General features: G+C 46.6%; 1 protein-coding gene across 3 annotated transcripts in view; it reads right to left on the bottom strand.

The window, feature by feature from the left end:
* The window catches only part of ZFHX3 (zinc finger homeobox 3), a 270,690-nt gene that overhangs the window by 144,723 nt on the left and 99,796 nt on the right, over positions 1–26,171 (bottom strand). For all 3 annotated transcript variants that reach the window (XM_081032306.1, XM_081032307.1, XM_081032308.1), the window contains exons 2-3: positions 14,239–17,003; positions 8,492–8,988 (exon numbers count right to left, since the gene is read on the bottom strand). In XM_081032306.1, coding sequence (XP_080888432.1) covers positions 8,492–8,988; positions 14,239–16,957 — 3,216 coding nt within the window. In that variant the 5' untranslated portion in view covers positions 16,958–17,003. The remainder of the gene's footprint in view (positions 1–8,491; positions 8,989–14,238; positions 17,004–26,171) is intronic.

The raw sequence follows: 26,171 nt of genomic DNA, 5'->3' as shown, positions 1-26,171 counted from the left end.
CAGTATGAGTCAGGGGCTGTGGCACAGCTTCTTTGGAACCCAAAAGGAGACTTGTCGCCAGTAGCCACAAACTGTTTATACTGGAAATATGCAGACACAGTCAGGCTTTCCCCATGCTATCTGAATCAGAACTTCAGAAAAGGGAACATTTAGGACTTTCACTATGTGTTCCTGACCCGTTTTTTTTTTTTTTTTTTTTTTTTTTTAAAGATAAATGGTGAGACCCACAGTCTTCATTAAGGAACAATAAGAAACTCGGCTCCTCTCCCAAGCCTGTCTCTCCTGGAGACTTCCTCATCCCGGTGATTTGATGAAGATAATTAATCCAAGAAATTTCACCCTGGGGAATATGCTGGGGAGAAACGGGGAAAGGTGAGAGGAAGAAACTTCATCCACAAGACTTTACATGTCTTGAAAGGAGAACTGTGTCTCTCTGTTCCCTCTTCCTGCTCCTTTGGTGCTTTTGACAAACAATAGTGTGTTCAGACTGATCTAAATCCGTGGAGTATTCGAGAGATACTCTATAAGATTTAGAGAACAGGGGACGATAAACATGGCTTTTCACATCAGCAAGGAAAGAATGGTTATTTAAGAAAACCGTTGGACAATCAACTATCCACTTGGAAAGAAATACAGTCCTACATCACACACTACACAAAAAATGACTCCTCCAATGCCCCATACATTATATACGTTCCTCGTAGATTAAAGATGTAAATGGGTATCAGAGAGATATTGAAGAAAACATTGATCAAGTAATGCCAAGCAGCCTGGGCTTGAACACTGACTCCAACGCTCACTCGCTTATGACTTGCAAGCTCTCTCTGCCTCGGTTTCCCCATTTGAACACAGACGAATAAACAGAAGATTGAATCAACTAACATATGTAAAGCCAGGCTAACAGTCCCTGGGCTGTAATAAATGCTGTTAGCTGTTATTTTTATTTGATAATATCAGCAAAGCGACAGGTTCCCTGGGAAAAGAGAAAATCAGAAGCATAAGGAAAGAGATGTACAGATTGGACACCCTAACAAATGAAAAGTTTCTAAAGTGCACCATGATCTGAGTTAAAGGCCAACAAAGCCTGGGAGAAACTACTGCAACATCCACAGAATAGTGGGGATTGTGGGCCCCACATGCAAGACCAAGAGCTCTTGCAAATCCAGCAGATAAAGGAAGAAACCAAGAAACATAAAGGCCAAGGCTATGAACAGGAAAGCTGCTACAAACGGCCAATAAATATATGAACAAATGTTCACCCTATCTAATAATTAAGGAGACCCACATTAGCACAATTTTGTCAATCTGAGGAAAACAGAAAAATAACATCGTGGCGATCACCGTGTGGGGGTTTGAGATAGCAGGGGGAAAGATCACCTTCTTTCTGAAGAGCCAGTAAAAACTACTGTATATCCTGACATTCCACCCCGGAGCCCAGCGATCCCACTTCTTGGAACAGCACAAACATAGAGATGTATGTAAACATTTGTTCCCTGTAGTAAAATACTGCAAATAACCTACATTTACATCAATAAAAGACTGGTTTGTAGCTTACTGTTTCTCACCGTCTTTTTTTTTTTTCCATGGGATCAACTGTTTATTTTTTCCAAAATACTATGCATGTAAAGAAACTGCTACACTGAAAAGACCTGGCAATTTTTGGTAAATCTATAGCAAAGGAATGAGGATTTCTGCTGGTAAGTTTTCATAACCAAAAGCCAATAAATGGCATACTATTGTAAGCGAAAAGAGTCAACTAGATCTATATGTACTGTCCTGAAATGATTTTCGTGATAAAAAATTATATGCAAAATGCAAGCTGAACGCATAGCACACGTCTATAAAGATTTTTAAGTTAACAACATGTATGTGTCCACACACAGGCTAATACATTTCTATCAGTACAAACACAGAAAAAGCCCAAAAGGATATAATCTAAACATAACAGTGACTTACTTCTGAGGAACAGAGTTGGAGAGTAGGAAAAAAACATACATTTAAACAAATGACTGAAGAATACTCAACGATACGAGAAAGGGCTCAGTTATACATGCCACATCATTCTAATTTTGTAAAACGCCTATGCTATACGCAAAAAGATGGAAATATGTAGTTATATGGTACGATTAGGCCAATACTTATTTTCTTATACTTCCCTAGATTTTTCAGATTTTCTACAGTAAACATATATTATTCATACTAATTTTTACCCTAATAAATCCATCTTTTATTATTAGCTTACATTTGAGGTACCCATGGAATGCTACGTAGTCTCATAAGAAATAATTAAGAATACAGTAATACTCTAAAAGGGTCTGATCAGTTCTTCTTCATCCATAAAAAGGATTCAGGAGGAAAACAGGAAAACAAAAATACTAAAAGCATTTGGAAAAAAAGGATTATGGGTAATGGTTGTAAAGTTGGTTTTTCAACAAGTGGCATATTTAGTACTGGATTTAAAAAAAAAAATAGGCACATCTAGTAAGATTTCAATTCCATGATGTGGTGTCTAAAGCGTGGAGCCAAAATGGAGCACTGACCCTACCTTCTTGACCTGAGGGGGTGGACAATTCTATAACCAGGTTCAGGACAAAGTTTGGGTTTAAGGCCAAGCAGCTGAGTGAATGTATTCAATGAAATAATACCCACTGGGGGGATTCAGATATAGGTGGGTGGGGGGGTCTGAAGGAACTGGGCAGTGAGGTGCCAACCTTTCACACCGCCCACAATGGCCATACGATGGCCGTATGTTCCTACATCATACATTGGCCGCAGCTGCTACAGCGGTGAAGGATTAGTTTGTCATTGCACAATCACTCCCTCTGAAAAAGATCTTTCCATCTTCCCAGAGCCCCCCTGAAGTTAACTGGTGGCCAGAAACACTGCCTTCGCCAACCCGGGCTCTCCAAGCAATGAGCATGGGGCCCTCGTGCAGTCTCCCAACCCAGCTGCCCAGCCATTAAGTGGGGGAAAATGAACTTCAGACATCCAGCTGCTCCAGGAGATGGAGAGCATGAAGGCTAAAGGTGCTAAAATCTACCCAAACATCTGGCCATTCACACCTTCTAAATCAACCACATGAAAACATTCCCCTCTCATTTTTGGTTGAAGGCACTGAGGTATGAGAAGAAGGCAGAAGTATGCACTTAAAAAAAAACAAACAAAAAAAAACCCTAGTCAACCTAATGAGAAAACAAGGTTTGAGGAAACTGGTTCCAGAATGACGATGTAAACCAGATGACACTCGCACCAGTGCTTCAAACACGTAGCCACACCAGGGCAGAGAGGACCAGGTGGAGAGGCAGCTCACCTGAGAGTTTATGCTTCCTGCTTTCCAAGCCAAACAACGGCCACCAGTCACCACCAATGGGCGTAAGCGTGCAGCTGTCTTCCTAAGACTCCTGCCCCAGCCCAGTGCACCATAAAGGAGCGCAAAAAATGCAGATTGTAAACCAAATGCTTGACTTCATCTACATCTTCTGATTTGTCCATGCACCTTACGGTGAATTTATGGCCCTGCTGGAGTGTGAGCCCCAACCAGCTTCTTACCCAGCAGGGAAAGAACTAAGAAGATGGATTCTAAAGGAATGCAGAGTCCGATGGAGGGTTTCTTACTGCCGTCTTTCTGCCCTGCATAATCCTAACAGAATGGCCAAAGTGAAAGTCCACTGTGTGGAAAACTGGGGTGTGTGTCTTTCAGTCAATGGGTGCCGAACGCCTACTTGAAGCCAAGTAGAGCTGGCATCTCACCCTGTTTGCCTGGCTGGCCCAAGGCAGCTCACATGGGGCCCAGACCCACCTCTGTGGTAGAGAACCTTCTCTGTGTATGATTTAAGATTAATAGGAAACCTTCAGGCTTGGCCCAATCAAAGGAACCTCAGCTGGGAACTGTTTGAGTAATAGATTCTGGTGGGATCTTAATCTATCTGCTCAAGTTGATGGATTTCCACTCCAATGACTCTCAGGTGAAGAAAAACATCAAAGTGAAAACCAGGATCTAATAGTTGGCAGGTGTGCACTGATCACCCACTGCCCTTTCTGCACCCTCCTCTCCCGAGCTGAACACACTACAAATTTCAGAGAGCTCACCAGGGACACCACACAGCAGAGAAGTCCGAATACGCCCAGAAGAGCTCGCTCACACTAGCTCTGAACCCACACACCGTGGACTCAGGATCAGCGCTGACATGCAGGAGAGCAGAGGGCAGGCGTTTGTCAGTACAGCCGTCCCTCTTTTATCCACGGTTTCACTTCCCACAATTTCAGTTACCTACTGTCCACCACAGTCGAAAACTATTCAATGGAAAACTCCCGAAATAAACAATTTGTGTGTTTTAAATTGTGCATCCTTCTGAGTAGCATGATGAAATCTCGTGCCACCCCCCTCCATCCTACTGGGGATGTCAATCATTCCTTTGTCCAGGTCTCCACACTGTCCGTACTTCCTGCCTGTTAGTAACTTAGTCTTGGTTATCTGATCAGCTCTTTTGGTATCACAGTGCTTATGCTCAAGTCGCCCTTATTTTACTTCATAATGCCACACCCACATAACTTTTATTCCAGTATATTGTTAAAATTGTTCTATTTTATTATTAGTTGTTGGTGATAATCTCTTACTCTGCCTAATTGAACTTCATGCTAAGTACGTATGTATAGGAAAAAACAAAACACATAAGAATCAGTACTATCTGTAGCTTCAGGCATCCATTGGGGGTCTTGGAATGCATCCCCCATGGGGAAACGGGACTACTGTTTCTGCCCTCCCCTATTTAAGACAAGCAAGAGCACCCCGCATCTCTATGGATGGAAAGAGAGGAAGAATGAAGCCTGGGTACTGGTCCTCTAAGCAGGAGTGATACATTTACCAGGGAGAGCAGAAAGGTGCAGACCTCATGTGCTGGGACACGAGCCCTAACAAGAGACAAGTGCCTTTTCCACAACATGCCTCCATTCTGACTCAGATTCAAACCAAGAGTCCAGCCCCTCAACTGGACAGGGCAGCTGGTCTTCCTGCTGCTCCCATCATTCACAGTGTCCCATAATGGCAGGTGCGAGGATGTGGGCATATGACCACTAGGGGCAGGGCCAGAGTCCACCACCACTTAAGATGCAAAAAATAAATCAGTCTAGGAGGTCATTGGTGAGCTCTTCACAAAAGTAACCTGGCAGTCCGGAGAAGAGGAGACATCTTCCATCTGATGTCTGGGGCTCTGCAGCCTCCTCCAGCCAGGAGGCAGGGAGGAAGAATTCACTAACCATTAATCTCAATTTAAAAACTGGCTCTCACACAATAATCAGAACTAGACAATTCCAGGCACAATGGAAATAATATCACCAGGTTTGGGGTATTTTTGTTTGTTTGTTTTATAGATTAGCCCAACCCTCTCTCATGTCCAGATTAGAAATTAGCTCACGCTTTCAGACAGGTCAACCCTGGTACAGCAACATACGTCCCAGCATTTATGGCACCAAGAGAAGTGACTCTGGACCAGTGTGAGGTCAAATGACAAACCGGAAAGCTACGCCTCTGCTTGAATCTCCCGAGACTGCCGCTCTGTCTCCTCCAACATGAAAAAGGAAGAGGAGGGGAAGAAAAGCTTCAGTTGAAAGAGAGGGTGGGAGACCCATCAGGAAGTCAAGCACATCATAGCCATTTGAGTAGGTGCAGCAGAAAGCAAGTTAGGGAGTCTCCCTGACCAATAAAGAATAATCTACCAGGGAAGTGGGGTGGGGTGGGGACTGGGAAGGGGTGAGTCAGGAGGACTGTGTGAGAAGCCTGGGGCCCTCCCCGGGTCAGCAGCATCTGGGGCTGTTTCTCTAGCAGACAGTAAAGAACTCGATTACATCCAGTTAACTGTGCTCTAAACTGATTATGCATGTGCTGGGCTAATGGATTACATTAGCAAGAGGAAAAATAACATGCAATCAATCTCCATTTACTACAGGCCACACCAGGGCCTAGAGAAAAACTGGCTCTCAAACCACCTCCAGACCCCACCCCAAATCCGTGGAGTCATGGAAACCATGGGAGAGGGAGCCCCCTCGGGGGCAGGAGAAGTTTGTCTTAGTCACATTGTGGGACAAAAAGCCTCGGTGCAAGCACTGGAATGCTAAGCCCATCTCTGTGCCATCCGGGAGTGGATGGGAGAGCTCCCTGCCCCCACCACAGAGCCACAGCAAGCTGAGGACCATTCATTACCCAAGAACTAACGAGACCAGGCTAACGACCTTCAGCTCCTGACACAGTGAATTCTGCCCTGAGGGTCGGGGGGCTGGTCAACCCCCTAGGAGGTGCCAACCAAACACACTGTTCGGCACCTCTCCTTGAGGCACGGGTTCCCATACTCTATCCTGTATCCCAACCCCTATGGCCCTTCTACCTACACTGCCCCTTTTGAGCAGGAGTTTCCTCCATCTTTAAAAAAAGGAAAAATGAGAAAATCAGGCCAAGGAGAATGAGTGGCTAGAGTTAGTTCAGCAAAACACGAATGGAAACACACCAACAGCTTCTCTCACATCCATCCTGGAAACTGCCTCAACCTGACTCTCTAGGTGTGACCCATGGATGTGGTTTGGGGACCAAAAAGGGATTATTCTCAGCGAATCCTCCTGGTTCCAGGCCTTTTGGAAGCAAAGCCAAGGGCCTGGTATACTCTTATTGGAGAACATAGTGTGGAGTTAATCACCTCCGCGCACATTTTACAATCTGAAGGGCACCTTTTTCCTTGGATGGAAGAGCCTGGGTTTGTGCCAGCTCTAAACGCCCTTCATCAGAGTTGCACAGAACCTTCCATGGCCACACTGAGTCCTCTGCACTAATTTTGCTCAGTTGGGTCCTTTGGAAACTCTTTTTTCCACTGTTTTTTTCCCCATCAGGTTTTCTGGACCACACTGGCACTTTCCTGTGGCCAGTTAAGACCTTCAATTTAAACTGACCACAAGGAGCCTTTTCTTTCAATGGTGGAACAAAGCTAAGCCACCCAATGAGGTTCTTGATTACGCAGGACAGGGGCTGGCTACTTGCTGTCCAGACCTTCCCCACTGGAGCCCCTCCACGCTGGAGTCAGCAGTCAATTCCAGAACATTCTATTGCCACTACCTCATGCCTGCATTCTCAACTCCTTTCCCTAAAATGGTTTCTCATCCATGTTACACAGCCTTGCGCCAGCCTGAGAACAAGCAGTTGTAACACGCATTAGTTATCAATCTCGACAGAGACCATATGGGGAAAGGATCAGAAAAGTCTTCCTGATTTGGAGTCTCTATTTAAAATCACCATGAGTAGCAAGGGGACGAAAACAGCCTAGGGTCAGCAGAAACTTGGCACTCACTGGCCCAAAGACATGGGAAACGGTGTGAAAGAAAAGAGGAGAGACTTAACAATAAAGGGAGGAAAATGGAGAGAGAGGGTGAGGGCGTGGAAGGTATGTGGAAAGAGGCTGGGCAGATTTATGGCGATTTGTACCTGATTGTTCATACTAAAGCCATTATGGGATGATTAGAGAAAAAGGTGAGGCTTTAAGTCCAGTGGAAATCAATAGAAACGTCTGGAGCAATTCTGCCGTGCAAGTGAAAGGACTATTTACAGCATCTGAGCACCTCCTTCTTGTTACCGTCTACGGACTGGAAAACGGACTGGAGGGAGCAGGGAGAGGTTAGAAAGGAGGGTAGAAGGACGGGGAGAGAGGACAGAGGCAGAGGGGCAAGATGGAAAAAGTCTGGAAAAAGCAATACAAATACGAGGACGAGAAAGGGGACATAGGACATGGCAAGATAAGAGGAAGCAAACAAAGGAGCCCCCTTACCCGACCCCAGTTTTCTCCATGGCATTTACCACTTTCTAGCCTATGGTGTAATTTATTCATTGTGCTCCCATCTCCCTCCAAAAGAATGGAAGCTCTATGAGGGCAGGTATTTCTTGTCTATTTTGTGCACGGATGCAGGTATGCGCCCAGAACAGTGCCTTGTATATAGTAGGCGCTCAGTGTTTATTTGCTGAATGAATGAACTGAATGACTAAATGGACAAAGCACCCCAGCGGCATTTAGGAGAGAAGTGATTTTATAAAATAAATAAAAAATGGGTGGGAGGATGAGACAGAAAAGGAGAACAGACAGCATGCAGGGGAGAGGGAAAACACAGAAGCACCAAGGAACACAGAAGCCAAGAACTCAGGAAACAGAATGGTGAGTTAGCGAAGAGTCGATTATAAAAACAGTCAGAGGGTACAGGGAACAATGTGACAACACCGGGCTGCTGTAAACAAAACCTGCCTAACTGGGGCACCCCACAAAGAGAACCTTCAGGTACCAGCTGACGCCTGCCACCCCATTGCAGCTTCATGAGGAAAGGGATGCCAATTCCGCTTCCAACACCAGCTCACCATCCAGCCACCAACCCGGCCCTGACACACAGACTGTTCATCCACCCCCAGCCCTTGCCATCGCCCAGGGAGCCCACCCACTCCTTCCGGAGGCAGGCTGGGTCTTACCTTGTACAACTTCAGGCTGGCCTCGTGCCTGGAGTTGACCGTGTGCAGCCGCAGCTTCTCCAAGCTGTTGGTGTAGTAGTCGCAGGCGTTGCACTTGAGGTGGACGGGGTTGCCGATGGCCACGCACTTGAGCCGCCACTCGTTGGCTTTGCCTCCCTCCTTGATGTGGGCCACCAGCTGGTACTTCTGCACATGTTTATCTGTCTTGCAGTGCAGCTGGAAGTTGGCCTTGAGCTGGGTGTTGTAGCGGCAGAGCTTGCACTGGTACGAGTCCCCCATCACGGCCTTCCACTCATCCTCCGGGAGGCTGCGCTCCACGTTCATGTGCAGCCCCAGCATGTCCAGGTTGTCCGTGGTGAACTTGTTGCACACGGCACACTGGAAGAGCTTCAGCGACGGGTCGTTGGTCTGGATGAAGCTCTCGCCCAGGTTCATCAGCTCCTCCGACACCAGCTGCCCACCCCCGAGACGCATGTCTAGGGGGATCTCACCGCCCACTGCGGGGAAGGAGAAGAGAAGAGAATCAGAGGCCAGGCTCACAGCTGCAGCCATAACTGAGGCACCACCTAGCCCTCCTCTTCCCTCAACCCTGGGTCAAGGGAGACAGAAGACCATGTTTCAAGAGTTGCAAGGTGCTATTAACTGGAAAAAAACACCAAAGCAACAACAACAAAAATCAATTTCATGCATTCAGATCTTTCTAAAAATTCGTGGAAGGCTTTATGTGTGGGTGTTTTTTTTTTTCCTTTTGCAAAGGAACACCTAGAAAAAGGTAGGAAATCATAAACTCTTGAATATTTCAATTCAGCCCCTCGCTTAGATCCTAGAAAAGATAGAAATAAGCATCATTCACCGGACATAATAGAAACTGAAACTCCAGACCCCAACAAGTTGGAAATGAGCTCTAGCTGCGATCTAAGGTACGAAGCCTTTATAGTGAATCAGAATCGGGTCCAGCATTTATCTAAAGCAGCGCCGTCCAAAAGAACTTTCTGCGATGATGGAAGACGTTTTACATCTGCACTGTCCCGTGTGGTGGCCACTAGCCACGTGTAGCTACTGAACACTTGAAATACGGCCATGGTGCAATTGAGAAACTGAATTTTCAGTTTTATTTATTTTTTAATTCAATTCCATTTAGATGGTCACATGTGGCTACTGTATTGGACAGCACAGGCCTGAATCTGAGATTTCAGGAACGATCTCCCTATGCCTCATCACATCCCGCTGATCAGTACCCCACCGTCCCATCAATGGTACCAGCTCCCCCCACATCTCCCCAAGAGTACAACCTTTTCCCTTTTCTGAGCCCCCACACTGCATGATGGCATCTGTTATGTCACATGTCACATTCTCCTTTGTCGTAAGTCAGCCACACACACAGCTATAGGCTGGCCAGTGTCGCCACCAGGTGCAGCCTTTTTAGGACAGAGGGCAGGTCTTTTCCTCACTGAACCTCTAGAAAATCCCAGCCTCCTGCACAGATGTTCAAATGTCTGCTCTACCAGACAAGGGTAAAACAGAAACAAATTGTCACAGATATGGGAAGTGGATTGAGATGGGCCCTGAAATGAAAAGGTCAGTTCACTGTCCACGAGAAAAGGGTCCACGAAAGCTCTGCTGCTCCCTCACCACCCCTGTTCTTTCTCAGTCCATCATTGCCCTGCACAAACCAGAGACAGGCTCTCATTCACCAGCGGTAAATTAACACCTCAAGCTCTTATTTAGATCACGAGAAAGGCTTGGAAAGAGCAGCCTTCCCTCCATTACCTGGAAGCGGACAGCCGAGCGGAACACGGAGTGTCGGCTTCTATTTTCTGCCTCTCCCCAAAACACATACACATTTGAGCTGTCTGCCCCTACCTATCCCCAGCTGATACTTAAACTCGACCTTTTGCATGTGATTGGGCTGTTACTTGTCTTTTAATGACTGATTAGAATCCAAGTTAGTGGTTAATCAAAAGATATATATATATATATCCTTTACATATATATTTATTATATATTTATATATATATTACATATATATATACTTGATGATTTTCTCATTTACGCTACACAAGGCACCTTACGTGAGAAGATGAGTACAGGCAGGCTCTGCAGAGCAGACTGGCTGCGTTTGAAGCCTGTGGATAGTCTAGCAAGCCCCAGAAACCTTTTGCATGCGCATTCCAGAAGGGTCAGGAAGCTTTCTGCTTGTTTTCTCTCTTGCAATCTCCCTTGGTGAGACAAGCCATAACTAAGACATTCTTTTTAGGACAAGAGGGAAGAAGAGGGGGGAAAAGCCTAAGAACTCCATACCTTAATAGGGCCGGGGGCCAGGCAGCATCCATGAAACATACATAAGATTCAGTACAAGTGGGAACTACCCAGAGGGTGAAACAAGGAGCGAACACATATTTGTTTCTGATGCCGACCACCTGAAGCATCAAATCTTCTCCACTTTTTAAATTTAACCTCAGCACATCGATATGGCTCTAAAGAGAAATTCAAGAGGCGGCCGGATGGCTCAGTTGGTTAAAGCGCGAGCTCTCAACAACAAAATTGCCGGTTCGATTCCCGCATGGGATGGTGGGCTGTGCCCACTGCAACTAAAGATTGAAAATGGCAACTGGACTTGGAGCTGAGCTGCGCCCTCCACAACTCGGTTGAAGGACAACGACTTGGAGCTGATGGGCCTTAAAGAAACACACTGTCCCCCAATATTCCCCAATAAAAAAAAATTTAAAGAGAAATTCAACTGTCACTTGTTGGAAGCCTCAGTGAAAATGAGAAGTCCTAAGACCATTCAGAGGAATAAGTCCCTATATGAAATGCAAATTAAAGAAAGAAACAGAGAAACAGTGAAATGAGGGTGACTGGCAAGCCAAAACTCCCTCCGAGAACCACATTTTGGAGAAACGAACCCAAGGCTTAGAATCCTATAAATCCATAGAGCCAGTAGGAACTAATTAAGCCTCCAAAAAGTAGAACCTTCCCTAATTCACAAGGATTAGCAGGAGAGCCCCAGTAAGTGAGAACTTAGCAGGCATTTACTTTCAAGCCATGCTAGATAGACAGTCTTGGAAAGGAGTGGGCCCCCATCTTTCCACATGCACCTGACTTTAACACTGGAAATTTACACCCTGGCACATGTGCCTGCCCATTAGGACATTGTCAGAGAGGCACATGGATGAAGATATCTTCCAGGCTCAAAGGCAGTGCAAAGGACCCATTAAACCTCATGTAGGTGTCCTGTGGCCGTCTGGCTATGTGGGAAACACGAGGAGGCCCCCACAAGCTATCCGTTTCTCAGGGCTGTGCTAAACTTTAGAGTGCAAAGGGATGATCAGAAAGATATTCAGATGGCCCCAAGTCTATCTTATCTACAAATGGTGACACATCCAACCAAACTAGACCAAGGGTACTGCCACTTTCCTTAAAGGCCTCTAGCAGGAAACCTCCCAGAATCAGCCTGTTTGGTATCACAAAAGAGAAGGTTCTGTCACAGGTAGTATGAGAATAACTTTGTAAGCAGTACATCATACACACACACACACACACACACACACACACACACGCCCCTACAGAGCCCAGTAATCTCTAATAACCTATAGCTTTCTCACAAATGGCCTTAAGAAATATCAGTAGAACTGCAGACCAAACTGAAAGGTCTGGCTCCTCTCATTTACATACGACGCTTCTACTGAGGTCATACAACTTCTACTGAGGTCGTACAAGTTAATGTCCTTTGGACATGTCCTATCATATCCATGCCCAGTTAGGCTGTAGCATAAAGCATTTGTGGCTCTCATGCCATCTCAACAACAGCTCTCGTGGCCTAAGGCAGACACAGAAGGTTTCCACAGACATGCCTCAGCTGACACTGGAAATTCAAGGGCCCTTCCTGATTAGGTCCTTAGAAAGAAGAGCTCTGTTTTGTTAAGAAAGAAAGTGCAGATCTTTGGCATATGTCCAGAGCATAGGGATTCATTCTGCTCTTTCTTTTGCATCTACCAGATAGCCATAATGCATGATGCCCCACGGATTCACAGACACGTGGTGTAAAAGCAAACTATCTCTCTAACTCTCCATTCGAGCCTAAGTCAGACTTACTGGTTTTCAAGATAATTAAAAAGATCTCCCTTTGACCCAGCATGAACCCATCCATTTTCTGTGTCTTCATTCCACCTACATTATATTTGATTTACTGTAAGATCTCCCTCCTCAAGAGTTTAAATCTCCCGACTAGAAAACCCCAATTCCCAAAGGTTCAAAAAAGAAAGAAAGAAAAACACAGGGTACTGATGCCACTCCTTGGTGCGCATCCCTTCCCCTCTGGGTTCACTCTGGGGACAAATAAGACCATTGATCCTCTGCACCCATGATTCACCAGTCCGTAAGACATCTTCCAATCACTTGGTCATAAAAGATCAACAGGTCAGTGTTCCAAAACAGAAAACAAGATTAAAGTAGCAACAATTCAAGTTTAAATGCATAGCAAGAAAAACAAATTAAATGTTATGAAATGTAACTCATCCGCGGCAATTAACCCTAAAACCCCACACAAATAAAGGCATGTCAACTGGTGAGGTTTATCTCCCTGGCATTGACCTAAAACCATGCCAGAATAAAAGTACTTGCTCACACTTTGTTGCCGAGAACAACTTATCCCATGCCAGTAAGGGGATACTGCTGAATTCAGGCCATCACCACTGGTCCCAAGAGGTTCGCAGGATCAGGGAATGGAGACCAGGCCACGTCTGTCCAAAGCACAGGGTGGGGGCAGGAGTGGCCCAACCATCATGCTGGTGCTAACGAAACGGATTTGTACATTTTCTACCTATAGAAGTTCTCCCCTCAAAGTGGTCATGATTCTTTTATGCAAAGACTCATGGTTTTCGGCATCCAAATCCTATCCTTTTGGTCCCATTCTGTATCTATGAAGCCAATCGGTAAGACTTGGTGTCTGGACACAGCCAGATCACCTTCTCTAAATATGGGTCGTTTTTCATGGCAACAAAGGCTCCATTAAGCAGGATCTAACTGATATTAAAACTTAGCTTTCTTTGATGTACAATTTTAGAATTTATTCATTCCCATCTATCACACCAGTCTTTACAGTGCCCCAGGGCAATTTAATTCCTAACTATACAAATCACCGACGGCTCATGCAAAACAAGAAAGGAAAAGAACACATCTCTTTCATTGAGATCCTCGTAAACGCACCGAAGAACTTGGAGAAACCTATCTGGGTGGTTCCCAGCTCAGCACAGAACCAGCTTTTGGTTACCTAAATAAAGCATGCTAATTTCCAGTTCCTCTCATGGAGATGATTGTTCCTATTTAAAACTCCAGCTACAGTTTCCTGTAAGTTTCAATAAATATTTAATGGAATCCAAAAATTTCAGATAATTGTGGCGATTTTTCAAATGGAGACAGAGACAGAGAAAGGGAGAATGGGAATAGGAAGGAAGGTTGACCAGAAGCCAAAAACTAGAGGAAACACTTAAATTTTAATCCTGGCCTAAGGAGCTGGAGTCTAATCACATCTCTGTTGAATGCATACAATCTTCCATAGACACACACAGAGTTCAAGGGATTCTTGAGAAACATATTTGATTGTCAGACACTCGAGTTAACACGAAACGACTCAAGGGGAAAAACAAAAAAAAAATAGCAACCGAATCCACAGGACCTCAGCCTATCTTCAATTTTCCCCAGTTTAAGTCACATCATAGAACAAACAAACATGGAGTCAGCCTCACCTAGAGCAGGCGTCATGGCGGCCATGGGCCCCGAGGGATCCAGCTGGAATCCACTCATCATGAACTGGGCGTCCGAGGCAGCATTGTCCATCTTCAGGTTGGGCAGGTTCATGTTCTGGGCCAGGTAGTACTGGTAAAGCTCGGCCTCGGCGGGCGAGGGCAGGCCGCCGAGGCCCAGGTGGCGGTTGTGTTGAATCTGGGTCATGTTCTGCTGTAGGAGCATCATGTTATGCATGTGCTTCTCGCTGGTCATGTGGATACGGAGGTTTCTCGCCACGTTGGTCTCATAATCGCACACCTCGCACCGCCAGGTGGGTTTGGTTTTTGGTTTTGTGGGTGAGGGGGCCCCGCAGGAGCTGCTGATATTGGCCGCGGCGGCAGCGGCCACAGCTGCAGCCGCCGCTGCCCCGGCGGTGTGGCTGAAGACCTGCTCCCCGCCTCCATTCTGCAGGTTCTGCATGTTGTTGAGATGCTTGTCGGACTGCATATGAATACTGAGGTTGCCTTTGGTAGTTGTGGAGTAGTTACACACCTCACAGCGGAAAGGCTTGTAACCACACGTGTAGCTCTCGCCTCGTGCCAACCGAGGGTGGGGCTGCCCGCTTTTGCAATAGACACAAGAGCCCCCCGGCTCAGGGTGCTTCTCCTTCATGTGGGCCTCCAGTGTCTGCTGGTACTTATAGTGCCAGTTGCACTTGGGGCACTTGAGTGTCTTACACGAGTTACGAGAATGCATCATGGTCATGTGGCCACCCAGCGAGCGGGAGGAGCCCAGGACCGTGTCACATTTGGGGCATTCCACACCGCTCCCCGAGGGGCACTCCCCAACCCCAAGCTCGCAGAGGGAGCCAGCGTGCTGGTGATGGGGGACAAAGCCCCCATCGTCGCCCTCTGTGCTTTCATTTGGTTCTGGTGCTGTGGCATTGTCTTTATTGGCACTTTCGTCAGCAAAGTCCAGCCTCCTGCCGCCCTCTGCCACATTGGCCCTGACGCCCTCACTGTTAAAGCTTAAACGATTCCTCCTGTTCGCACCATCAAAGACAACAAAGGAAGAAGCAGAATTAGAACTAGTAGAAGCTACGCTCCTCGACAGGGTCTGGAGCACATTAGGCATTAAGGGGGAGTTAGAAATGCTTTGGTTTGAGAGAGCAAGGTCCTTTTTGCTGCTGCTGCTACTACCTGCCACGGCCCCAGGCTCCTCGTGGGGCCTGTCCTCCAGTTCGTCGTCCAACTCACTTGGAAAGAGTCCTTTGCAACCCTCGTCTTCCTCCTCCTCTTCCTCCTCGTCTTCCTCCTCGTCTTCCTCCTCGGCCTCTTCCTCCTCCTCCTCCTCCTCGGCCGCCTCCTCGGCTGGCTCTGCTTTCTCGGAGAAGCAATCCGGATCACCCACTTCTTGCCTCTCTCCGTCTGCCGCCCCAGAGTCCTTGCCCTCTGAGGATTTGGTAGGACTGGAGGCCACAGGCCCCAGGGGGACTGAGGTAATGGGGGTCTTCAGGACCGAGCTGGTGAGCCCGCCAAGGTTCAAGAGGGTGCTGGGGGTCAAGATACCAGCCTGGGGCTGCTCGGGGCCGGCGGCAGGGCCAGCTGGGAGAGCCTCTTCCCCTTCCATTCGAATGCCACTAAATTTACCATAAAAACTGTGTCCGGGGCCTATGAGGTTAGCTGTGGAAACTAAAGAGTGTTGAAAGTTTTTGTTTTTTGGTTCCAGAAAACTTACAAGGGGTTCCTTGTCTTTGCCAATCCCTTGGATGATAGCGGAGATGTTCTTATTGCTAAGAATTTTCCGCTCGTCCTCACTCAGGGTCATTCGATGGTCGTGCACCGCGTGGGTCACGAAGGAACGGACGTACCCGAAGGACAGTTTGCACAAGAAACACATCAGGATGGGCTTCCTCTTGCCGTAGAGCACAAAGCCATCGAATTTGGACAGGTCCACATTGTTGGGAACATCTTTGGATACGCAGGAGCTTTTGGCAGAGCCGTCGCTGTTCAGGTAATCCTTGTTGCTTTTGTGTCGCACGTCAAAAACGCGGAAGCTGTGCAGGACAGGGCTGAGCCCCGTCAGGGCTGAGGTATTCGGGAAAGCCTGGTCTGGGCCCTCAAACCATTTCCCGAAGGATGAGGCTATGTGGAAAGTGTTGATGATCTGTGGGTAGACTGGTGCAGCACAAGAAGGGTCCCCTTGTTTGCCCCCCACACCGGGGAGAGAGTTCAGAAAGAGCGAAGGGAGAGGCCCACTGCCACTGCCACAGGCGCCCCCGCTTTGGGTCAGCTGGCTCAGGCTCTCGACAATGTACGCCGAGCCGTCCGGCTGGTAGACTATCTCCCCAGCCAGGTTCTCCACATCACTCTCCTCGTCCCCTTCCTCACTGGTGTCGCTCCCGCTGTCCTCTCTCAGGGGCAGCGGGGGGCGCGCGCTGGGGCAGTGGTGCTCCATATAGGTCTGTAAGCTGGCGAAGGAGGCCGAGCATTCGTTGCAGCTGACCTCCTTGCCAGCGGGCTCGGCGGTGGGGCCGGCCGAGGCGGTGCTCTCCGTGAGGCGCTCATTGAACGGGGCCCTCAGGCTGTCCAGGGGCCCGTGGTTCTCACTTGTGGACTGCTCCATGCCACTGGGTTTGTCGGGGAGGTGGGTGCTGTTGAGTTCAGTCCATTGCTGGTGCTGAGGGATACTGCACCCATTGTCCTTCCCCGAGACGACAGGCGAGTCACAGCCTTCCATGGTAAGGCCTGCGTGGAGCTTTCATTGCACCCAGTACGGATCGGACCTGAAGAGTGGAGGCAAAGGGGAGAGGAGGGAGAGAGGGGGAAGAGAGAGAGAAAGGAAAGAGGTTAGGAGGGCCGAGGCTAAGGTCCCGCACAGAGCACTCTAACAGGTTCTGTCCACACCCACAACAGAGACCGCAGGGGCAGCAGGGACCCCAGCGATCGCCCCATGCTATCCAACTCGCAGAGGGTAGACGGCATCCCAGGTGTCACGGCCGGGGTCCATGGCAGGAGCAAGGGGCACGGGGAAGGGACATCACGAGAATCCCTCTTTGTCTTCAGCTTGTCGGCTGCTCTACCCCTGGAGACCAGTTTGAATTTCCGTTCTTTGCAAGCACAGCGTTAGTGAGCATCAGGGCTGGGCGACAGCCACAGCTGAGGATGACCGCATCATCTTGCCAGACCCTGCCTAGGATACAGATGGGCAGGCCCCCCACATGCGTACGGCCAACACAGAGTGCCCCCTGGCTGCCCAGGCTGTCTTTGGGCCAGGGGAACACCATGGAGGGACGCACGAGAGGAGAAAGATTTTATACCTCCAGAAAAAGGATGGTAAACCTGTGCGAGGATAGACTTATTTAGAGGCGAAGTTGCTGTTGTGGCTTTTATCGACCATGTTTCTGGTTTGAGTTCAAAGAAAAACATTTGAGAGCTGCAGGGCTCAGAGGACAAGTGTGCACGCCTAGACACATGGCACAAAGACCCCTTGAGGGCCCACGGCTGCATTCATTCTCTCTGGGTCTGGGAATCATCATCCCATTTTACAAGGCATAAAATTGAGGGGCAAAAATCTTAAAACTGGCCCCATGCCACCCCGACACTGTGAAACATAGAAGACAGATTTCCGAATTCCCATCTCCTCCCCACACCTGGTAGAACACCCGTGCTTGTGACTCAGCTGGCTTCAGACTCAAAACACGTAGGTGCAAAACATGAGCTTGATATTTCTAGGAGGAACCTCCCAGACTTTGTGAGCTGACTCCCCCTCCTGCAGCGTCGAGATTGCCCTGTCTGGATGGAGCCTGGTCACCACAGGCTGGGGGCTTTTTGCTGTCAGGATCTTAGCGGCAAGCTGAGACAGCAGCTGGGATCGGCCAGCCGCTGTTCCACACCTGCCTCTTAGTTATTAGTCGCTCCCCAAACAGCTGTCCTTCAGCCCTGGGGCTTTTCCGTTTCCGACTCCAAAGTGCCACTGAGCTGAATTTGCCCTCTGAGACCTCGAGTCCCTGGAGAGGGAGTCATCAGATCACCCGCCGCTGCTCTGCTCCTGTGGCAACAACATCACAAGGGTATTTCTTCTATCCAGGCACTGCTCCTACAGGCAACTCAGAGCTTCACACGCCTCGCACGGCCCTGATCCTTGCCAGCAAATCCCAGGCCACCCTCCCCCCAACGCCTCCTTCCTGGAGAACACTTGGCTGCTTCTCCACCCACCATCTCATTCATACACAGCGGATGGAGGTTTTGGCTGGGTTTGGTCTCCCTCCCCTTGCCCAACCCCCATCTTCCCATTCTCTCTTCATTTCTTGATTCTTGACTGCACAGTGAGCCAACAGCTCCCCCTCGGGAAAAGATGGGGAAGGCAGGTTTACCAGAAGTCTTAGGAGGAATAACTTTTTGGAAGAATATGTTATGTTTTGTTTAAAACTCTCTCTCTTTCTCTCTCTCTCTCACCCCCTTTCCGCCCCTCTCCCTCTTCTTCTCCCTCTCTTTCTCCCTCTTTCCACCTCTCAATTTATAACCTCAAACTCCATTACGACAAAGTTCTGTGTGCCTGAGAAAAGACATATTGATTTTAAACAAGATGACTACACTAAACCAAACCAAACAACAAATGCAATGGGACTTCCTCGTACAGCTTGGCTGGCACACAGGTGAGAATCCAGGGTAGCTCTTAAGAATGTGTCTGATTGGCTGAACGACATCTGATTGACAACTTGGGCCAACAAGGTTGGCAGGCCTGAAGGGGCGGGAGGGTTAACAGCCCGATTGTAAAATCAATGTCATAAATGCTTGGTAAGTTACAGGAACATGCGGGAAGGGGAGGCCACGATTGATAAAGGAGAACAGCTTTGATGCTTCACCAGGGACTTGTGTATCGACAGCAAAGCCAATCTCCTCTCCAGCCGGGGCTGAGCCAGAGAAACCTGCAAGCGTTTACCAATTAATTGGTGGGCTTTTCTTGCTGTGCTCTTCTTCCACAAATCACACACTTAAGGAGTTGGGACTTTTAAAAACTTGTCTGACTTTTGCGCAAACAAATGGTGTCAAGAAAAGATGACACCGTGGCCGCCTCTGAAAGACAGGTGACCCCACGGGTGGTGACATGAGCCCCATGTGAGGGGACATGTGGAAGACTACCAATTCACAGGGAGGGACAGCCCATTAAGACATTGGTGGGAAAGAAGGATCCTACTTCCAGATCTATGCTGCCTGCTCTGGACTTCCTTTCAATGCATGCTGGCCATGACAAGAAGAACCTTTTACAGCTTTGCTAAGCAAAGTGTGACTCAGGGACCAGGAAACCTTGAGAAATGCAGACTCTCAGTGCTGCCCAAGATCAGAAGCTGCATTTTAACACGGTCCTCAGTGAATGTGCGTTATTAAAGCCTGAGACACTCTCTGTTTCACCACATCTTCACCAGATGGCCAACTCGTCCATGCTTTGTGCCTGCACGGCTAGGTGACCAGGCAGGGTCAGTCTTGGGCTTTCTTACCAGTCCCTAGAAGGCGCAGGGACAGGGGTAGTCAAGAAAGGACCAGAACACAGAGATGAAGAAGTCGCTTAAAACGGCCCGATCCTTCAGCTCAAGGACCGCAGGCCATCCACCACTCTCCCACCCGGCTAGCCGTCCCTCTCGCTCTGTTTATCAGCCAGTCAATAAGAAAAAGGTAGTTCTTACTTAAGGAGGCAGAAGTCAACTCAGCAGGTCGATCAGCACTCTGTCTGTAAACACGGTTTCCCGTAAAATCAATGATCTTCAGTTACAGAGGGCAGCCTGGGAACCCAGCGGGTCCCCACACTCTCACAGGCAGCCCTGCCAGCAGGCTCTGTTAAGAGCCCCCCACCGCACCCCCGGATCTGGGCCTCCTTCCTCAGCCTTCACACATGCCAGGGCCAGCTCACACATCACAAACCCTTAACCGTTCTTGCAGCCTGATTCTCTCCAGCTACTTATACCCCAACATTCCCTTTAAATATAGATGCATTCTACTCATGCCCACCCATATTATACTCAACATGGGGTTTTTTTGTGTGGTTTTAAGAATTCAGTTAGATTTCAAAAGAGCACATCTCTCCAATACCGTGTTTCCCCGAAAATAAGACCTAGCTGGACCATCAGCTCTACGCGTCTTTTGGAGCAAAAATTAATATAAGACCGGGTCTTATATAAGAACCGGTATTATATTATATTATATTATATTATATTATATTATATTATATTATATTATATTATATTACATTACATTATATTATACCCGGTCTTATGTTAGATAACACCAGGTCTTATACTATATTAAAATAAGACCGAGTTTTATATTAATTTTTGCTCCAAAAGACACATTAGAGCTAATGGTCCAGCTAGGTCTTATTTTCGGGGAAACATGGTAAGAATTAAAGGGAAGACACAGGAGTGATCCAGTATTTGCTCCCTCTCTCTCTCTCTCTCTCTCTCTCTCTCTCTCTCTCTCTCTCTCTCTCTGCTTGGCTCTTCACTCGGCCATTTGAGAAGTGATCTTGTTCAGAAAAGTTTCAACATCTTCATGAAGAATCCCCGACCCTTGCTCCTCTTACAAATTAGTTCCCTTGGAACCTACCTGGAAAGCTCCCTGCATCTTTGCAAATATCAGTCTTTATTTTTCAAAGTTTGTTTAAAATGATAAAACTCCACCACATTACCCTGGGGGCCCCCATTAACAAAGTCATCCATCTCCCTCTTTCAACTGAGAAGATGTGATGTGACAGTTTTATCACATTCCTTTAAGGAGACAAGACTGGGTTCAATGCAACAGTAACAGGGAAGCTGGGGTGGGGGGCGGTGCAGTTATTAGAAAGGGGTGGGGCCTCCCGCTATTGCTCTAGCTCCCAGAGAATTAAACATGAACAGTCGCACTGTGTAATTTTAAATTGTTAATTAGCACAGGGTTAATTAGGCGGTCCTTTCACAAGAGGCTATTTGGCAGAAAACCAAGAAAGGAAACAAAGGGGTAGAAAAGAAAAACAAAGAGAGAACTGAGACAGTGAGAAACTGTTGCCTCTGTGAATAACCCACGGAGCCTCGCCAGAGACAAGTAAACCATCAGGCAAGCAAGGCCATTTCCCAGGTACTCCCTCCTCTGCGGGAGGGTCTGTCGATCGGCACCTTTTTCCTGCAGCGACTTGGCAATAGGGAGCAAAGCCTCAAAAATACACATGCCCTGGGACTCGGCAATTCCTCCACGCTAGGAAACAACCCAAAATACCCACAGAGACATAGGATTATTTATCACAACATGTGTAATGAAAAAAAAAAGATGGAAATAATCTGGCAAAACAAGGGACTCTCTAAATGAATACCAGTGCATCGAGTTCCATAGGATGTTATAACATATTTTCTAAAGAAACTATTTACAGGCGTGGGAAAATGATCACAGGGGATACTAAGTGAACAAAGCATATATGGGTTTGCATATGGAAATACATGAGATTTATATCAAAATTTTTATGATGATAATTGCTAGGGGATGAGGTTATGGGTAACTTCATTTCCTCCTCGGTGCCTGTATTTCCCAGAGCTTTTTAAAATTAAAACCACCGTAAGAGAAGCCATCATCTCTTGAGTTAGGCATCATGTTAAGGTCAGTAGACATGGCACCACTTCGATGCTCATTACCACGCTGTGAGATGAATGCTATTGTTCCATTTTAAAGACGGGAAAACTGAGGTTGCCCAAGTGATGCAGCTTAAATAACAAAACTATATCCTGGCTGTGTGGAGTTCATATTCTTAGCCACTCTACTACGGTTTTTCTTTAATGCCTATTTCTCAAAGAGAACTCCTGAACGCCCTACATCTGACATTCACATTCAATCTTTATGTACCCAGGGACTGCTCTAAGATCCTGGGATAACGGGATTGCTATGTATAACATTGCCAATTCGTACAACACCCTTTTTATGCTTGGTAGTGGTGAGGGGAGGAGTTCAATGGACTTCTTTACTTGGATATCTTCACACAGGAAAGGGGATAAAAGGAGCAGGAGAAGCTGTTGCAAAGAACTGTGTGGTAAGCCCATTGTCCTCAAGTTTTTAAGTGGGGGAAAAAAAAACAGATTCCAGGAACTATAAATCAAAAAAAGTATTCATTCATTCATTCATTCATTCACTCAATATTTATTCTGCACCTACTTTGTGTCAGATGCTAGGGCATCGATGATAAACAGGTCTCAACTTACATTCTTGTGGAGGAGAGACCGCCAACAAACAAAAATATAACATTAAGTGGTGAAAAGCACTCAGAAATAATATAGAACAAGAGAAGGGGCCAGCGTGATGTGTGTGTACGTCATCGTGCGTAAAGCACTGGTATTACATTTAAAAGGATATGTTGCAGATTATATATCACAAGCGCCTCATAGTTTTAGAACAGAGTAAATTAGCTGCTGGGGAGAACCAAAAATAAAAAAAATAAAACAAAAATAAAGACGGTCCTGTAAAATTCACAATCATCTGTAGGTTCAGTAAGAACATTCACGTAAAATAAACTGAAAAAAACAGCCTCACTCAGATTCAAGAGTTCATGCAAAAAATCCCTCGCAGTGTTACTTTACTACAAACTCAGTGGAAGCCCAAAGCTGGCATAGCAGCCAAAGAGGTACATGTGACCTCTGGCGACAGCAGTGCACTATTCCTGTCGGAACTCGGCTGGTGCACACTCCCATCATCTTCTCTGCATGAAGAACGTTAAGATCCACTCAAGGGAATCTCGTCAGAAGCATGGTCAGAATGGCTGACGAGGAACAGCTCAGGAGTGCACGGAAAGAGACGCCCCAGCACTGGGTAAGACAACTAGCCTCAACCACGTGAAGGCCTGCCTGCCACATACAATGACGATGGGCTACCCGTCTTCCATGTAGCTTCAGGGCTTCACTAGGAGTAATGAGGGAATTTATAAGCAATTCAAGTTCAGTTCAATACAAGTGAAAATCTTTCTCAAGATTATCAAAGTTCCCAAATGGAATGCTGACTCTGAAGTACTGCACTCCCTGGTTTCATGAATGGAAAAGGGGATTTTGCTGTGACCAGGAGGTTCCATCAGTCAGCCTCTCAGGTCCTCTGAAAGGTGAAGATTCTTTTCATTCCTGGGTTATCAATCCGGTTACTCAATCAGCTTTAACCTCCTCCTCTGTGATCCCATAGTGCTTTTGCACATGGCGGCACACTGTAATTCTGGGGTTATCGCACTGCTGAAATTATCTGTTGACTGGTCTATCTCCACCACTAGGCGGTGAGCAGCTTGAGCGCAGGTTCCATATCTCACTCATCTCTGTATCCTCCACATCCAAGATGTAATAGGTACTTAGGAAAACTAAGGGGGAAATTAAGGTATTGGGAGAAATAACACTTGGAAAGGAAAAGAGATGATTCCTGAACATGTTCTATTTCTGTTTCTCTTAGTTGAAGAAATCTCTGGTGAACTAGATGGAACCAGGGCTCCTTGGAGAAATGGACAAGTCTTGGGCTGGGGCCGGTAGAGTGTAAGATGAGCCTGGGGCATCTTCCTGAGCCAGAACACACAGAAGTGCTCTAAGAATGATGAGAGTGTGTCAAAAGGAGACAGGAACAGGTTGAAGGGGCTCCCACTGCCTAAATCTGGGACAATGTGAACAAGAAAATACGAGAGTGAAGGATTACAACCCAATGTATAAACTAAGAATCCATAATTGTATACTTTTATAAATTAAAAAGATAAATGTGAGAGAAGGAAAAGTTCTTTTTTCGGGTAGAAAGCCAACTACCAAATGCAGAGGGAATCATGGAGTTAGAAAATCACCATTTGGTAACCATCATAATAATAACCCATTCAGGTAAGAATCATTGGATACCAAAACTGGTGGATGAAAGTTTGAGTGGTAACAGGATAGTTACATAGTCTCCAAGTATCTCCCCACAAGATACTTTTTAATTACAGAAAGAAAAACAGTAACTTTACAGTGGAGAAACCTGGCAGACACCACCTTAACCACATGATCAAAGTTAACATCACCAGGAACGAGACAAATCGACATCATGTGTCTCCTGAGAGGATACACTGAGAAGAACACAACATCCCTTCCCTGACATTCCTGCCAAAAATGCAAACTCTAAATCTAATCACAAGGGAACATCAGACAAATCCAAATTGAGGACAGCCTACAAAATGTCCTATGCTCTTCAGAAGTGAAACAGAAAGACAGACTGAAGAACTGTTTCAGATTAGAAGAGACTGCAGAGATGCGGCACCATCAGGGATTTTCTTTTCCTATAAAAGGGCATAACTGGGACAACTGGCAAAATCTGAATAAGGTCTGTAGATCAGATAACAGTGGTATATGAATGTTAATTTCCTAATTTTGATAACTGCAGTGCGGTTATATGAGAGAATGCTTTGTGTCTAAGAAATACGTACTGATATCTATTTAGAGGTGAACGGGCATGATGTCTCAATTTTCCAGTGGCTTAAGAAAAAAACGGGGTAAGTGTGTGTAACACACATATACATAGACAGACAGAAAGAATACAAAATAATGTTAACGTGGGAGGGGGTATGGACGAAGGGTATATATGAACTCTTTGTTCTCACATTTTAACTTTCCCGTATATCTGAAATTATATCAAAAGAAAACAATTGTCCAGTGTTAAGAGTTCTACTTATTGAACCTCCAAAATACATATGAACAGCCAACCTACCTTGCTTCCCATATCCTTCTCTTCACGTGAAATTCATTGCTGGCACAGCTTCATGAAAGGAGGGAGGCTGCAAGGCTGGACAGGGAGGTTACACACAGACCAGAACAGAAAACTGGTCTGCCTCCTTCCCGCCATGAGGTGCTACGTAGATCTCTGCAGCAGGAGCAGACAAATGGCCATTCTAACTTGGGCAGAATTTCAACACAACACAGAAAGACATTTACCCAAGACGCCCATGATCCTGACTCAGGACAGATTTCCCTAACTTGGTAAAAGCAGTTCTGAATGTAAGGACAAAGGCAGCCAACGCAGAGAAAAAGAACCCTAGCAACCTACAGAAGGTGAGCGTCGCTGAATATGGACTAAAACATATTAGAGAGAAAAAAAATCCACAACCATGAATAAACCATGCACATCTCCTCAAAAATAAAAAATAAAAAATTCCGACATAAGTGGGAACCTCATTCAAAGCCAAAGAAATAACACCCTCATCTGTGTAGCTTGGAATCTACTGAAGAATCATATCCAATTCTATTCTGTGCTCTGTACAATAACTGTATTTGTGTACTGCTGCTGAATACAAGTCAGTAAGTGTTAAACCATAAGTAGGTGAGATTCCGTCCTCTTGGTAGCAATATCCTAGTAGCCTTAAGAATTATTCTGTAACTATGGCAAGGTCAGAGAACACACACGTGCTTGAACAGGTCCCTTGTGTTGCAGGAGGTCCATTGCCCGGAAGGCCCAGAGAATCGTCCAGGCCCTGGGCTTCGTGTTGGCTAATAAGTGCATCTGTGCTCTTTCCAGAGCGAACATAAATCAGCCTGGAAGCGAAAAGCGCTAGCTCAGTCCATTCTACAGGGAATCCACAACCACCGCGATATACTGGTTACAGCGGAATAATGGAGGGGAAGAGGAGGGAGTCGTGAGATCAGAAGCAGAGCCAGGTTTAGGAACCCAGTCTGTGGGTATTGGAAGAGATGAGCTGGTATTTAGGGGAACAGAATTTTTTTTTTTTTTTTTTTTTTTTACTATCTATGTAGATATACCCACCATTCAACAACAACCAAAGCTATGGCAACAGTAATAAAAAGTGAAATTACCCATTACTTATACTCTACCTTGTTTTAAAAAAGCATCTGGGGCAATTGAACCAGCTATTCGAATAGCTGAATACCAGCACTTACGTACTTATTTAAGCATCTACCCTGAGGCCTTTCGCCATATCCTGAAGACAGAACCCG

This window comes from Rhinolophus hipposideros, assembly GCF_964194185.1.
Source record: "Rhinolophus hipposideros genome assembly, chromosome: 21".
Lineage (NCBI taxonomy): Eukaryota > Metazoa > Chordata > Mammalia > Chiroptera > Rhinolophidae > Rhinolophus > Rhinolophus hipposideros.
This window is presented reverse-complemented; position numbering and strand designations above follow the sequence as displayed.